Here is a 14,720-nt window from a genome sequence, read left to right as displayed (position 1 = left end):
ACTCTTCCGGATGGCCATAAAGTAATCCCGTCTTTGTGTTTTCTGATTGGTTCATTCTCACAATATGTAACCCTTCTGATTGGTAGAATAAGCTGCTCGGGATGACCTTTCTCGCGCAGCATCGGAACATGCGTTTACAATTAACGTTATCAGTAGTAGTACTACGTACTACAGTACAGTAGATGTGAAGTTAAGGTCTCGCCGCGAGTTATAGACCAAAAAGTCTTCGAATCGAATAAAATGAAGGGCATATATTCATGCATGTCGGGCGAGTGTGATGCTCGCTTGCCTGGCGATGATCCTGCCGAGAAGACGAGGGGGCCCCGACGTGTCACATCTGCCAGAGGCGAAATACGAAAAAGCTGGAGATTATCCGTGCGACACACGGTAGATTATCCGGATAGGAAACTCGCGGGCCGTTTTATCTTGCGACATCCCCACTGGGCCACCACACACACACGCGGCGGCGGGGCGGCGATGACTTCTGAATCGACGCCGCACGTGGCAATAGGCGAGGCTATTCAAGATGACAAGGTGCATGTGGTGAAAGAACGCGACATGTTTGCTCTCGTGGAACAAATCCTGATGCAGGAAGACTTGTACGCGATCGCGGATGTCCTTTCCGCTCACGTCCGCTCGCTGTTCCTTCCGGACGTCGCCGCGTCTAAAGTGACCTCGGCGGTGTTCCTTGTGGACCACAACACGACCTCTTTGGCCAAGATCGATTCGACAAACCTCACTGTCCACTCATATTCCCTGAATCGAGGACTTGCTGGTCTTGCCGTTCGTTCCAGCATTCCCTTCGTCGGAACCGATTTTGCATTGACTTTTGACCCCGACGTTGACATCGCCCTCGTTGGTAGTCCATGTATGTCATGTATACCTCTGTTGAACTCGTCGTTGGCCGTGTTTGCTGTCCTTCAAGTCCGGTCTCCCGAGCCTGGCTTGTCCATGTGCGATGTGGATTTCCTCCAGCGAGTCGGCCCCATCTTGAACCAATGTTTGCGAAAGTCCATCGAGTTCCACGACATTGTGCTCCGCCAACGCACCCAAGCGGCGCTTCTCCATCTTGTCAACTCGTCGTCCACGGAAGAGACGATCCTGAAATTGATGGAGCGGGTCATCAACGGCTCGACTCACATCGTCCACGCCCAGCGCGTCACGCTCTTCCTCGTGGACTGGGCCCGGAACGAACTATGGTCGTTGCAGCCCACCTTCCGACACACCCGCGTCCGCCTCGATGCATCGTGTCTCTTGGGCGACGCCGCCTTGAAAGGTACACCATCCGTCCACCGTCACAATCCCATCGCTTCACACTGTCGTAGGCTGCATCATCAACGTTCGAGATGCCGCCACGGACCCGCGCTTCCACCCTCCCGTGGACGACCCGTTGCAGACGGGCATCATCACGGCGCTGTATGTGCCCATCGGCATTCCCCACGGCACCGCCGACGCCGCGCCTCCCATGGCGGTCCTGGAATGTATCAACAAACTCAAACCGGACGGATCTTCGCTGTCAACCGAAGGGTTTACAAACGACGACGAGTGTGCCTTCGAAGCGTACGCGAGCGAAGTGGCCGTGGTGCTCCGACGACGGGCGCACGACACAGAGTACCTCAAGCTGCTCGGGGACTCTGCAGCATTGGCGTCGACGTCGTTGGAGGGCACGGCGGCGGCTGCCACCAACCGTCCTCTGTCGTCGCTGCTGTTGGACGCGTGGTCGTCCCCGTCGTCCCCCATGGCCAACAGCAACTGCAACAACAGCGCCAATCCACCCCCGCCGCGGCGCATCCACACACCAAACCTCGTGATCGACACGTTTCACCTTCGAGAGGAAGGTTCCACGAGTGCTTCTGCTGCGGCGTCGTCGTCTGCCCTGCCTCCGTCGCCGCTGTCGTCACTTCCGGCCAAACCGCTCCTGCTGTCTCCACGACGCTTCTGCGTCGAAGGCGACGTGACGGCGGTGCCCGGATGGGACTTGGACGTGTTCATCCACGACACGGACCAACTGTTGGGGTTTGCCGAGCAAATGCTACGGGACCCGCGTCTGGTTGGACCCCACGACCTGAACGTGCCGACGCTGCAATCGTTCCTCCAAGTCGTGCACGACCACTACCACCCGAACCCGTTCCACAACTTCCAGCACGGCTTTTCGGTGCTGCATGTGTCGTACCGCATTCTCACAGACACCCCCGCACGTCACGTGCTGCATCCGCTGGACCGGCTGGCGTGTCTCGTTGCGAGTCTCTGCCACGACATCGACCACCCCGGCCACTCGAACGTGTTTGAAATCCACTCCAACTCGTCGCTCGCCCTCACCCACAACGATGACGCTGTCCTCGAGCGGCATCATGCCGCTACCACGTTTCGCCTGCTCCAAGACCCTCGCGTGAATATCTTTGCCTCGTTCCCGACCTCCGACTTTCGATATGTGCGCAAAGCGATCGTCCGCGCGATCCTCGGCACGGACATGGCGGTTCACAACGACACCATCGACGCTCTCGTGAGCCGCTTCCAGCCCCTTCCGACGGCCACCACCCCCGTCAAATCCCCCCCGCTGCACCACCCGACCCTGGCGTCATCTGTGTCGTCTTCAGCGTCCACCTCCTCTGGGGATTCGACTGGCTCTCTCCCTCCAGCAATCTGCGAGTCCCCGGACGTCGTGCCGTTCCCCCCGTCGTCGCCACCGCCGCCGTGGCGGGTTTTTGAAAACTCGGAAGACGACCGACTCTTCCTCGTGAAAGCGATCGTCCACGCCGCCGACCTCAGCGCCCAAGTGTTCCCAAAACACATTGCGTTAAAATGGAGCAATATGATCGCCAAAGAGTTTGCGTACCAAGCGCTCATGGAGAGCGCTGAGGGGCTACCCGTGACCCACCAACACGTCGATGACCCACTCCTCATGGTGGAAAGTCAGCACTTTTTCGCCGCGCGACTCGTGGCGCCGCTGTGGGTTGCGCTGGTGCAGTTTTTCCCCCAACTCCACCATTGCATGACCAACCTCCATGCCAACATTGCGCACTACGAAGTCGAAATCCGCCGATTGCAAGCATGTGGCACTGCATGCCAAAAGGCACATGCCGACTCGAACGACAAGGCCCCGGTGCTGCCAGCCCCGACCAACGAAGGCCAAGCTGTGCCCGGGATCAACAAGAACACCCCCGCGAAATTCAACTCGTTTCGTATTCGAGCTGCGTCCAACACCACCGCCACCACCCCCCTCTTGACCCCCTCCCCGACCTCGTTGTCGCCTCTGTCAATATCCCCGCGCAAATCGCATCACCAATTGCTGCACATATCAACAACATCCGAGGACGATTATACTGCAGACAACGTGATCACGCTCGAATAACTACCATCTACCGCCGCCCGCCCGCCCGCCCACACACTACTATTTATCTAAAATACTATTTTGCCAAACGCTTTCTACAATCCGTGAGTAGTAGTAGTACCTAGTATTGTTGTTGTGGATGGACCAACAGAACGATGGCGTCTTCGTACGCATTTCGAATGAGATCGAACCTATATGTGGCAGCCTGTGGTGTCGTGTCGCTTCGATCCGGATGATATGCGCGAGAGACGACTGCAAATTGACAATATGTCCCACGGCATCAGCGGCATTCGCCTTGTACCACGTCGTCGAGTGCATTTATGTACCATGGCTGTCGCCACAAGACAAGCTGAACTTGGAGCTTACAAGTGCATGTGATGAGGGGGGACCCACGGTGGTGTATCTCGTCAGTCTTAAAGGTCTGACATACAGTAACAACGATCTACGATGACAAGTAGACAAAGTCTCGATCGAGTGACAGCGCACGGCGGCCCGCCACAACAAGCGTATACCGCAGAGTCCGCTTGTAGGGTCTAGTAGAACACGCCGGTATCGACGTCAGGACAAGGCTGACCTTGAAGCGTCGCTCGGAGGCGCATACGATGGTCGAGAGATGGCGGCTTGGACTGGTTGTGGATTGGATATATCAACATAAATCGACCAAGCTACCGTTCACACACAGTCGTGATCGAAATCCAGCATTGAAACAGTTGAAGCTGCATATTCATACCTGATCCTGCACATGGAGCACGATGGACACGTGGCAGTGAGGCGCGAGGGTGCGACGGTGTTTGACCACGGTGACGAATGACAGCGTCGACGGGCATACCGTGGCCACCCGACAGTACCACAGATTGCGTCAACTTGGTGCCAATTCGCTCGTTGGAGGCACTCGACGTGGGCGAGAGATGCCAAAGGCAGCGATACCGCGGCATGTACACAGCGTCGAGCACGGTCCACTGGATTGAGGAACTTTGGGGCAAACACGGCGGAGAAGGAGGGCGACATCGCTCCAGCACACAACTGAATTTGGTGCCACCGCTGCAGCACTGTGGTGGAGCCCAAACGCCGAACGTAGTCGACAGGGGCGAAGTCGGAGGCAAGCTGACACAGGCCAGCCTTCTCGGACGATGTCCACCCAGGTAAGTGCTGCTCTTGCAGGCCCAGTGCTGGGGCCACCGACGAGACGCCAATACGCAGCGAGGACTCCTCGGAATCCCGAGGTGAGGCGAGCCAACGTCAAGTGTCGCTGGAGGCAGCCGAGGATGTCGTCGATGAATGCCCATGCGTTGGGCTGCATGCACAACGGGAGAATGGAATTGACATCCCATTGGAGTTTGCGATGAAGATGGAGGAAACCAAGTGGTCTGCAACGCCACGGTACAGCTCAATGGTTATGGTTGAGGTAATGGCAAGGTTGACGAGAAGGAGGCACTAATGTTGTGGAAGCAGAGAGCTGGACTGAGACTGGTCGCATCACTACACAACGCCAACGCAATCTCAGACGGCGTGGAGGTGCCGAGGTGAAGTTTTTAGGTGACTCGCAAAGTCAACGGGCGCTGTGGCAGGACCCCGGAACACGGTGCGGCCTTGTTGGCTACAGACAAGTATTGCGGCGCCCGCACTGTACATTATATTCGAGGAACGTGTCATCTCCTCTCCCTGTCGCCAAGGTACTGCTATGTATACCAGTACACTGGCGCCAATGACCAGAGTACGTTGCCAATTGATGGTTATCATATGCAGTTGGGTCAAAAAGTGAAACCGTCTAATAGAGACTCTCGCCCAAGCCAAGACGCGGGAACATTGATGACCCTGATATATTTGAACAGACCGGGCTCCATCCACCCTACTACTCCTCGAGACATAAGACACACATGTTATATTCCTATAAATTGGCTTTGGATGGTGGGGGGTGGGGGGGGTCACTAGTCAGTACTAGACCATTTAGCAGTTAAGTTGGACGAATGCCCGAAATATTTGGCCGTGCATCCGATATATTTGGTGGTGTGCCCTATATTTAGCCATGCGCCCAAGTAATTGGCCATCTGCCCGACGAATTATGTCGTGTGCCCGATGAAAATGGAATAACTCAAAGAATTATAACGTTACTACGTACAGTAATAGTATTTCAGATGAAGTGCAAATCAGTTTTGGTGGAAACATCATGTGGTTGAAGTTCGGAGGAAAACGCGCGAAGATAAGAAAGAATTCGAAACTTATACTTGAATAAAGTATTGTTTAAGTTCATGCTTTCCTCCAACATTTTGAATGCTCATTATTCAAATCGCCAAGGAACGCACAGTATGGACGTCGCTGCACCCCCACGAACTCCGGTATTGATGTCAGTTGACACTGTGAAGTACTTCGAGTACGACAGATGATACCCCCCACTGTACGTACATAGTCACGAGGCCCCTACAAACGCATACCTCTCTCCGCAAAGCAACGAGTCGTCGCAGCGTTCTGAAACGACGACGAAAGGAAATCCGTGGCGTTCGCCAACGGGATAAAGCAAAGTACTGCTCGAAATTAGCTATATAGGGGTCAATGCTAACCGTTTGAATCGATACGCGCAACGCTGCGGAGGCCATGGACGACATGGAAGTTGGCATGTGATGCCTAAACGATGATGTGAAAGTTTCATTTCGTGTTTTCTTTTTATGTGAGTTCAATTATTAATTTGAGTTATTCCATTTTCATCGGGCACACGACATAATTCGTCGGGCAGATGGCCAATTACTTGGGCGCATGGCTAAATATAGGGCACACCACCAAATATATCGGATGCACGGCCAAATATTTCGGGCATTCGTCCAACTTAACTGCTAAATGGTCTAGTACTGACTAGTGACCCCCCCCACCCCCCACCATCCAAAGCCAATTTATAGGAATATAACATGTGTGTCTTATGTCTCGAGGAGTAGTAGGGTGGATGGAGCCCGGTCTGTTCAAATATATCAGGGTCCTCAATGTTCCCGCGTCTTGGCTTGGGCGAGAGTCTCTATCTTTTTCCACTTGTCGGCCTGTGCGTTGCCCTTCTCGACGACCCGCTCCTCCTTGGCCAGGAATTCCTTGGCGCACTTGTCAAACAGCGCCATGTCGTAGTCCATGTACAGCTTGAGCACGTTCTGCGCGAGGCCTTCCACAGTCGTGTTCCAGTGGCCGAGAGAGTTTTTGTATAACGGGCCATATATCACGGGCAGAATCAGCGCGGCGTGCTGGCGGCTAAGGCATCCGTTGTTGACCAGGTGCTCGTTATTCCACAGAAACAAAGCGCGCTCGCTCACTTGAAAGTGCTGGCTCCCGAGGCACTTGGACAAGACTCGGAACAGGTCCTTGTGAATCTGCTGCAGCTGGTCGGGCCCCATAAGCTCGAGGATCTCTTCCAGTTCGTTCAAAAACAGCACTTGTTTGGACGAGCACGCCCATGGCCAAAACTTGACGATGCCTGAGATGATGGGGATCGCCGTGTCGGGGTCCTTCTCGACGTATTGCGTGATGCAGTACGACAATTGTTGGTGGTACAAGCTCACGCACTTGGGCTTGTGCAGCGGCACCAGCGCTTTCACGAGGAACTGGAGGTGCTCGCGCTTGAGTGGCATCGCAAACCCGTTGATGATGCTCCCGAGGATCTCGAGCAGCTCCCCCACGCCGTTGTGCCGCTCCGTTTCGTACACGAACCGGTAAAACACGTTCGAAATCGCCTTGCGAATGAACGACCGGTGCGACATGAACTTGCCGTAGATGCGATGGAGGATCGTCTTGAGGTAGTCGCGCTCTCGCGGGTCTTCACTGTCAAACAGCTCGATCACGTTCGAGCAAAACTTTTGGTCGACAAACTTCTTGGCCACCTAAACAACGTCGTCGTGGTCAAGCATGGAATCGAGCCAACAACGCAGCGGCGTACCTTGGCGTTGACTTCCCCCGACACGATGAAACGCAAGAAGAACTCGTACACGACCTACCATCACGAGCGTTGAGAGAGGGAGTATTGATGAGATGCGCAAATGGGGCGAAGGGGAGAGAGTTGTCGGGTTTCGTTGAAGCAGATTCATGCGAAGGGTACCTGCAAATGGGGCCAGGAGGGTTCGAGCACTGGTTCGTCTTCTTCGGGGTCGAAGTCTTCGGTTTGTGGCGGCAGCGCGCGGCAAATATTGGCCGACTATCAAACATGTGATGAATGAGGAGGGGTGCGTGCAAAATGGGACTGAAGCGACGTACCACCATGCCCATAATGTCGGGCATCAACGCTTCCGTGAAGATCTTCTGGCCGCCAGCATTGTTTACGTAGTCGACGAGTTCCAACAAAGTTTGCCGCTTGAGATCTTTACCCTTCTTGTCGGACGCGGCATCTTCGAAATTGAACAGCACCGAGCACAATTCGAGCTTTTGCTGGAACAGCGCCTCCCGCTTTTGCATGTTGGTGTCTTTGAGATGAGGGAGATCCTTCAACGCCGCCACCTTTTGATTGCGGACCAGCGAACTGCGGCGGCGTTCGCGCTTTGGCAGCGACACGTCGGATCGCGCCACGTTTTCAATGCCGTCATCGCGCGCAGTTCCCTGGGACGACCCCACCCCCATGCTGGTCGCCGACGCCAGCTGCAGCTGGCTTACCGCGGCGAGGTCCCCCTCGGATGAGTTACTCAGACGGCGCTTGACCGTCTGCAGCATCTTGTTCATGCTCATATAACCGCTCAACCAATTCTCGCCACTACGACGACTGGGCTGGGCTCCCTCGATACAAATTCCCATACAATAAGGCTCAGAACTACAATTTGAGGTAGGGTTTGGGCGACGCTCAGTATACAAACGCCAAGATACTTCTCCGTACCGTATGATTGGCCAAAATCGTATCCTAAAAATATCCATTTCCCAATGGAACATTGCGCGCATTGGACGAAATATTCCAAAGTTACACGGCATTTGATTGGTCATTTCGAGACATATCGATGATATGATTGGCCATTTAGTTGGCACTTATAGTGTGAGATAGTTGTGCCCTCTGATTGGTGGAAAATTTGATCAATAATAGTGTGAGCTATTCCTCTCGAGAATCGCCATGACGGCACCAGAAAACCAAAACCCTTCGACGAACGACATGGTCAACCAAGGTACGTTCAACGGTTGAGGGGGGACACTACAACTCATGCAGGTGGTATGGACGTCATGTAGGAGCGAAACCTACTAAAGCAAGCGGCGCCGTCTCTGCCTTTGTCATGAAGCTAGACCAGGTCGTGAACGATCCGGCAACAGGTATGGTGTTAGCTCGGACAAAAGGTTCAAGTGGGGCCAAATCGACTGATGCTTGACTTCTAGACGACGTGATCACGTGGAAACGAGGACCTGATGGTGCTCTCGTGGAACCGCACAGCTTGGTTGTGCTCGACAAATCGGTATGTCACCCCCGTCGTTTCCTTGTCATGACTACAGTCCCTCTACGCAGAAATTTTCGGAGACGGTCATGCCGCAATATTTTCGGGGGTCGAAGTATTGTTCGTTTATCCGTCAGCTCAACGGTACATTCACTCTAAAGGTTCCCTCCCTTCTAACAAGTCATGCAGCGTACGACTTTTCCCACGTCGGCGTCGTGAATGGCGCCGATCCGCCCGCGTTCACGCATCCCTTTTTCCGCCAAGACGACCGGTCCCTCCTCTCTAGGATCGAAGTACATGCATCTACCTCGCTCGTCGTGTCTCTCGTCTGACCTTGTTTCGCGTTCCGTTGTAGCGCCGGAAGCAGGACAAGCGGTCGCGCACAACGCAACCCGACGACGTCAAGACCGTCAAGAAGGTCGAAGATAAGATCGTCGAATCGTACGCCCCGACCTCAGCGCGTCGTCTGGGCGACAACGAGTCGGCGCGGTACATCGAGGCCGTGCAGGCCATCCGAGACATGCTCGCGTCAGGTGTGTGTGGCCGTTCCCGCCTTTTTCCATATTCCGACTCTTAATGTCGGACGATGCTAGCGCAAATGTTTGGCATGACGCATCTGTTTATGGAACGAGTCAAGGAGTTTCTCCACGTGGAGCGAAAGGACTTTTCCGACCTGCAAGACGGCGACGTGCTTCAACTCCTGGACAACATCATCCTCGGCAAGACGACCGACGCGCACGTTGTCGCGACGGTCCCCGCGTCCCCCGACGATCCGTCCAGCGCCACCTCGACGACGACGTCCTCCGTCGACGACGGGGACGACATCCACCACCGCCGCCACGATAACATCGTTCTGCACCACGGAAATGACCTTCACTCACGTGTCAAACTCGAGAATGATGGTGATGACGACGACGACGACGGCTTCCTGGACTTTGACGTGGACGAGCTCGAAGAGTTGCTGGCAGACCACAATTTGTGATGACTTTTTTTGGTGTATTTGAAGTGTTAATATATATATTAATATATATATATATATATCAAGGAGGCCCAGGATGCATTGTATTGGACGAGGCTTCTGCTTTGTTCAGTCCAAAGAGCGGAAACGCGCGGTTGATGGACGGTAGGCGGGCTTGGACGGTGTCGTGGTGCGGCGGCCGCAGCGACGGGATGGAGGAGGATGTCATGTTCGATGCACCAGCCGAAGCGGAAGGCGGCACTGAAACGGGTGCGCCGAAGCGGTGGTGTTTGGACAGGTTTACGCTACACAGCAGGCCAGACGTGGAGTTGATCGTGTGAAAGTTGTCGTGGAGCGAGTTCCAGAAGGGTTGCGTGCGGGGGTCGGATGTCCTTCCTTCTTCGTGTAGTCGCCGCTTCTTTGGCAGTTGAATGCGGCATTCCAAGCTCAGGGGTTTCATGTGTGCGGCGTCGTCCATGAGCTCGTCAAACGACGAGGGAGAGGTTGAAGAGGACGACATGTCGACGTCCCCGAGTTGCTGTGGTTGCCCTTTGACAAAGTCCGGTCGGAAGTATCGCGTGCCGTCGGACGATTTCACGAACCCGTGCTTCTCCAGCTGCATTTTGAAAGTCTTGAACCGACCGCGGTACAGGTTTGGCATCGGCAGGGACGTCTCCATCTTGTCAGCATCCAAGATCGAGAACGACCGACCGTCAGCGTCCCACGCGATCGTGTCCGGCAACAGATTGTTGTTCAGGAAACCATACAAGTTGCGAAGAAAGTTGCTTGGAATGCCTATGGGGGCAGCGGTGGCGGGTGGTCCATGATTGAACGCCGCCGAGTTCATCGCCATGGACCGATCGACCCCGATGTCATGGACACTGGGCCGGTCGAATGTGCCGATGGTGTTCACATGGCAGCTCACATTCTGCTTGCTCTTATGTGCCATGGCGTCTAGCAGCCGTTTCCGAGCGTCATTTGGGTCGGAGATCACCATGGTCGTCGTCGGGTTGGTTCTTGGTGTGATAATGGTCCAAGGGTTTGGTTCGTGTGGAAATATTGTAATTCAATTAATATAGTGTTGTGTTGAAGCATTATTTTAAATCCACCAGCGAATAACGCCATTTTAGTATGGTCACGTGGTTGGGGAAATAATTATGGACTCCCATTTGTAATTGTATTTGCCTTCACCCATTTGATCCGTCTCCAACATTCATCAGGCACGAATGCCGGTCAAAGAATGCATGTATGTATCATGAATGTTGGTGTCTTGGACCCACGCGAACAAGAAAGGATGACGACGACGACGATTCCATTTCAGCTATCGTCAAGAAAGTTAATGAGGTTGTAAATATGCAAGCGACGATAAATACTTCGTACGCTTAGGACTAGTACGTACGTGTTAACGTTGTCGTGACGTCGTGAATTGGGGAATGACGTTGGTAAAAGCTGTATGACATCTGAAAAACGAAAAAAGATCTCCCACTGCGGGGCTCGAACCCGCGACCACAGGATTAAAAGTCCTGCGCTCTACCAACTGAGCTAAACGGGATCTGATAATATCTTTAGGACATTTACTACTAGTTATATTTGTATATTACATGAGGGCTCGTTCATTGTACACACGACTGTCAACTGGTTGACTGGGAGCTAAAACTCCAAGTAAGAACTACAACAAACCATGCATGACCAAGTCATTTATATGAGATTGCGACCACATCGCATGCAGTTCTCATGCTCCAGGTATGGAGCTATACAGTACGCTGCTGCAATTGGGGAAGTCCACCATCGAAAAAGTAGATTGCGTTCGACCACAAGTTGCGGTCCACAACCACTACTCTTGTGGACCAACCAACAAGCTACTACTTCATACTAGTACACTGTAATAGCTTCGTCCAGTACAACACATCAACAATTGTACGATCCACGTTATCGCCTTCCCATTCAACTCGTTGGTGGAATTCTTGACATCACATTCAACGATCGATACATTCGTCCTTGCCGTGTCTTTTCCCGAGCGTGTGCAACCCTCAAACCCTGCGGCCAATCCGCGTTTGTCCTTTGGCGTGGTGCACTGTATGGTATACACTGTACCCAGTACTGTACACCAGTAACGTTACAGTACCGCACAAAAGAAACCAGGACAGACTTCTGTAGCGTCGGAGATGCCGAAGGGTCGTCGGAAATGACCCGGCCTACAAACTCAAGAGATTGTTCGTGTGGACAGTCGACACACCGCGAGCTGATAGCAGTTCTGCTTGTCATACTCTGCTGTTAGCCCCCGCACACGGATCAAGCGTCTCTCATTGTTAGTCACCGCATCTTTCACCTATGTCAGATACGCCCCATTCCGCATGGTTGGTCGGGGCATACACATCTCGAGGTAAAGATGGTGTAGCTGCTTACTGCCGCAATAAAAACGAGAGTTTAACCCATGCTACCAACCATACAGCGACAACTTGACTTGGTTGTTGGTTGGCTAAGCGATATGGCGCCGACGCCACCTGATTGACGGCAAAATGACTAGAGGGCGCCGAGGAGCTACGTCGGTTTAGGGGTGCTTTGTTGCAGGTTTGACGAGGTCCTTGTTTTTCGTTACATGGTTGCGGTGTTGAGGTGTAGCCATTTCAAACTGACGACATTCGGCTTATAAAACCTATAAAACGCTTTTTCGTCCATTAGGTTCCCCAAAAACAGTGGATTTGATTGGACCAGCCGATTTCGAAGCGAGATGCAGCCAATCACAGGCGAAGGAGTTTCTCCCACCAACCGGACCCACGTGGTGACAGTGTTGGATTTTCCCCACAACGTCCATTCAGCAAGACCATCATGAAGCCGTCAATGCCGCCGATTCTGCTGCCGGAAGCGCGCAAGGAGGAGCTTCTGGCAGAGATCGACCCCATGATCCAACCACTCCTGCATTCCATGATTCCCAGCGGTGACAAGTGGGAAATGAACTTTGTCCGCAATGGCGTCACGTGCTATGACAGTTTGCGCGCAGATCCGTACTACCGTCTCTGTCTTTCCACATCCGTTGTTCGGTCTTCCCTGGATGCCGCCATGAGTGCATTGGCCACGGACACAACGTCTTCGCTCTTGCGTGCGGAAAATGAAGCCCTTGGTGACCGCGTGTCGAACGCGTCTGTAATCTGCCCCCTCCGGCCACGCACTCGAAAAACCCAACAACACTACATTGGCGTCAAGTGGCTGTCTTACAGCATCAACAACTACCAACAGTTCGACATGGTGTTTTGCGATGCCGTCGGCGTCGGGGTGACGCCATCGACGGGGCGTCGGTTTGGGTACCGCATTGTCCGGTCGATCTCGATTCCGGAATGTCCTCTGTTGGTTCCGTTGCCACGCGGACATGTGGTGTTCAACGTGATCAAGTTTACCGAGACTGCGGAAGCCAATGTGCTCGATATGCAGGTGGCTATCAACCTGCTCTGCGACGACGTCGCGTCCCTGTCTGGCATCTTTGACCCGTATCCCCAGACCACGCGCCTTCGCTTGTACATCGAAGGGTACTTCCGCAAGGGCTTCGCCCCGCCCCCTCGCAAGAGCACGTTGCTCATCCCCCCGCTGTCGCTCATCGGCGGTCGCAACAGCAACGTCCACGACCAGCCCAAGAAATCATCGCACTGCAACCTGTGTCGCAAGAAATTCCACTGGTTCCGTCGGCGGTACGGATGCAGCGAGTGTGGCAACGTCGTGTGCAGCTCGTGCACGGAACAGTTCAAAGTCGGCGCCATCCGTCGCAAGGTGTGCCTCGTCTGTCGATGCACCACCACCGTACATGCGTCGGGCAACCACCACAGTTCGGTCGCGCATTCGCCGTCCAGCATGCCGCATTACGCGCCCGTCACGTACCCCAGCATGTACGACTCGGAGCCGTCACCCATCTACGACATCCGCACGAGTCTGTGGTCGCCGCGGTCCCCGCGGCACTCTGCGTTCGACCGGCCATCCTTGTCGGATCGGTCGTCGTTTCAATGCGCGGACCATCCTGCCATGCGCAAACTCTTTAGCTCGTCTCGCGGCGCTGGAGACGCCAAGCACGACACCCGATCGATCGGGTCCAAGTCGACGTCAACAACGTCGTCGAGCTCCATCAAGACTGTGCTCTTGCCGTGCGCGATCCCGGACGACGCCGACCCGTTCAATCGAAGCAGTTTCCAAAGTACGCCCGTCCAGTCGCTACAGCAATGGAACCCCGTGGACCTCACCGCACGGAATTCCATGTCTGGCCAACGCGACTCGTTCACGTGCAAACTGCGCAAGTCGCTGTCGGCCGGGTTTAGTTAGGTCTGCATTTGCCTGTTGAATGTCAATGTGATTGTGCTCATGCATGCGCTGGTGGGGTACTAGTACTGCTGCCGCCCGCGTGAAACCAGCAAAAATTTGGTGGCCACCTTGCACTGTGGAGTTCGAAGCTCTATGGTTTTGCATAACGTTAGATACTACTACTTGTACCACAATACATTTATATTGATAGTAGTACTTCGTAGTAGTACTATTAATATTTGTAGATGGGCAGTAACGTTAGTATTGATTAGAGACGTTTTTTTCATACTACAGTACGTATTACCGGTACTACGTACTAGTAGTATACTGTAGTATTAATAGTAAGTAATACTTCAAGTAACGTTATTGTCGATTTTCTTAAAATTTCCCAATTTTGCATGGTTCGTTCAATCGAGCACAAATAGAGCCGAGACATCTGATTGGCCATTATCCACTTCGCCCTTTCCAGTAGAAACTCGAAAATGGATTGTAGCCAATCAGCGACAAGTAATATTGGATTGACCAATGGGAGAGATTGGTGCTCGATTTGCTCGGCGAGATTCGATTGAACAGGGCCCGGAAGTTCATACCGAATCTCCAATACTACGTAGTACTACTATTGATGGTATTGTTCATTCGATTCGAAATTGGAGTGGGGTGCTCACAGTCAATCGAATGAGCAGCATCAAAAATCGGCAGAAATTCGATCGACCAATCAAAACACCAAACAACTACCGTAGCTAACGTCAATCAAATCCACTCTTCGAATAAT

The 14,720-nt window shown here is 53.5% G+C and overlaps 6 protein-coding genes and 1 non-coding gene across 9 annotated transcripts; 2 read left to right on the top strand and 5 right to left on the bottom strand.

Moving 5' to 3' along the window:
• Positions 1–435: 435 nt before the first annotated feature.
• H257_02387 (hypothetical protein) lies at positions 436–3,365 on the top strand. Its single transcript, XM_009825995.1, has 2 exons — positions 436–1,276; positions 1,326–3,365. Exons 1-2 carry the CDS (start codon positions 478–480, stop codon positions 3,350–3,352), a joined length of 2,826 nt encoding a protein of 941 aa, XP_009824297.1. The 5' UTR covers positions 436–477; the 3' UTR covers positions 3,353–3,365.
• A 408-nt stretch (positions 3,366–3,773) lies between these two features.
• H257_02386 (hypothetical protein) lies at positions 3,774–4,631 on the bottom strand (the record flags this gene model as incomplete). Its single annotated transcript, XM_009825994.1, has 3 exons — positions 3,774–3,957; positions 4,062–4,453; positions 4,515–4,631. The coding sequence occupies 3 exons, from the start codon at positions 4,629–4,631 to the stop codon at positions 3,774–3,776; spliced, it is 693 nt and encodes a 230-aa protein (XP_009824296.1).
• A 1,376-nt stretch (positions 4,632–6,007) lies between these two features.
• On the bottom strand, positions 6,008–8,074 carry H257_02385 (hypothetical protein). The gene is made up of 4 exons (XM_009825993.1): positions 7,556–8,074; positions 7,401–7,496; positions 7,242–7,295; positions 6,008–7,185 (listed from the first exon to the last, which is right to left on the bottom strand). The coding sequence occupies exons 1-4, from the start codon at positions 8,018–8,020 to the stop codon at positions 6,301–6,303; spliced, it is 1,500 nt and encodes a 499-aa protein (XP_009824295.1). The 5' UTR covers positions 8,021–8,074; the 3' UTR covers positions 6,008–6,300.
• Positions 8,075–8,375: 301 nt separating this feature from the next.
• H257_02383 (hypothetical protein) lies at positions 8,376–10,713 on the top strand. Of its 3 annotated transcripts, XM_009825991.1 has the most exons (7): positions 8,376–8,445; positions 8,507–8,587; positions 8,651–8,727; positions 8,778–8,850; positions 8,896–8,999; positions 9,062–9,239; positions 9,300–10,713. In XM_009825991.1, the coding sequence occupies exons 1-7, from the start codon at positions 8,394–8,396 to the stop codon at positions 9,686–9,688; spliced, it is 954 nt and encodes a 317-aa protein (XP_009824293.1). In that variant the 5' UTR covers positions 8,376–8,393; the 3' UTR covers positions 9,689–10,713. The 3 variants fall into 3 exon arrangements, with proteins under 3 accessions (XP_009824293.1, XP_009824291.1, XP_009824292.1); XM_009825989.1 differs by having other exon boundaries at positions 8,778–8,999; XM_009825990.1 differs by having other exon boundaries at positions 8,651–8,850.
• H257_02384 (hypothetical protein) lies at positions 9,688–10,703 on the bottom strand. The gene has a single exon (XM_009825992.1). It carries the CDS (start codon positions 10,659–10,661, stop codon positions 9,747–9,749), a length of 915 nt encoding a protein of 304 aa, XP_009824294.1. The 5' UTR covers positions 10,662–10,703; the 3' UTR covers positions 9,688–9,746.
• A 430-nt stretch (positions 10,714–11,143) lies between the features above and the next one.
• On the bottom strand, positions 11,144–11,216 carry H257_02382. Its single transcript has one exon. It is a non-coding gene; the product is annotated as a tRNA-Lys (tRNA).
• A 1,243-nt stretch (positions 11,217–12,459) lies between these two features.
• H257_02381 (hypothetical protein) lies at positions 12,460–14,134 on the bottom strand. The gene has a single exon (XM_009825988.1). It carries the CDS (start codon positions 13,507–13,509, stop codon positions 12,892–12,894), a length of 618 nt encoding a protein of 205 aa, XP_009824290.1. The 5' UTR covers positions 13,510–14,134; the 3' UTR covers positions 12,460–12,891.
• Between the last annotated feature and the right edge of the window lie 586 nt (positions 14,135–14,720).

The sequence above is a fragment of the Aphanomyces astaci genome (assembly GCF_000520075.1).
Source record: "Aphanomyces astaci strain APO3 unplaced genomic scaffold supercont1.4, whole genome shotgun sequence".
In the NCBI taxonomy this organism is placed as follows: domain Eukaryota; phylum Oomycota; class Saprolegniomycetes; order Saprolegniales; family Verrucalvaceae; genus Aphanomyces; species Aphanomyces astaci.
The sequence above is the reverse complement of the archived record's forward strand: the minus strand, read 5'-3'. Positions and strand labels throughout refer to the sequence as shown.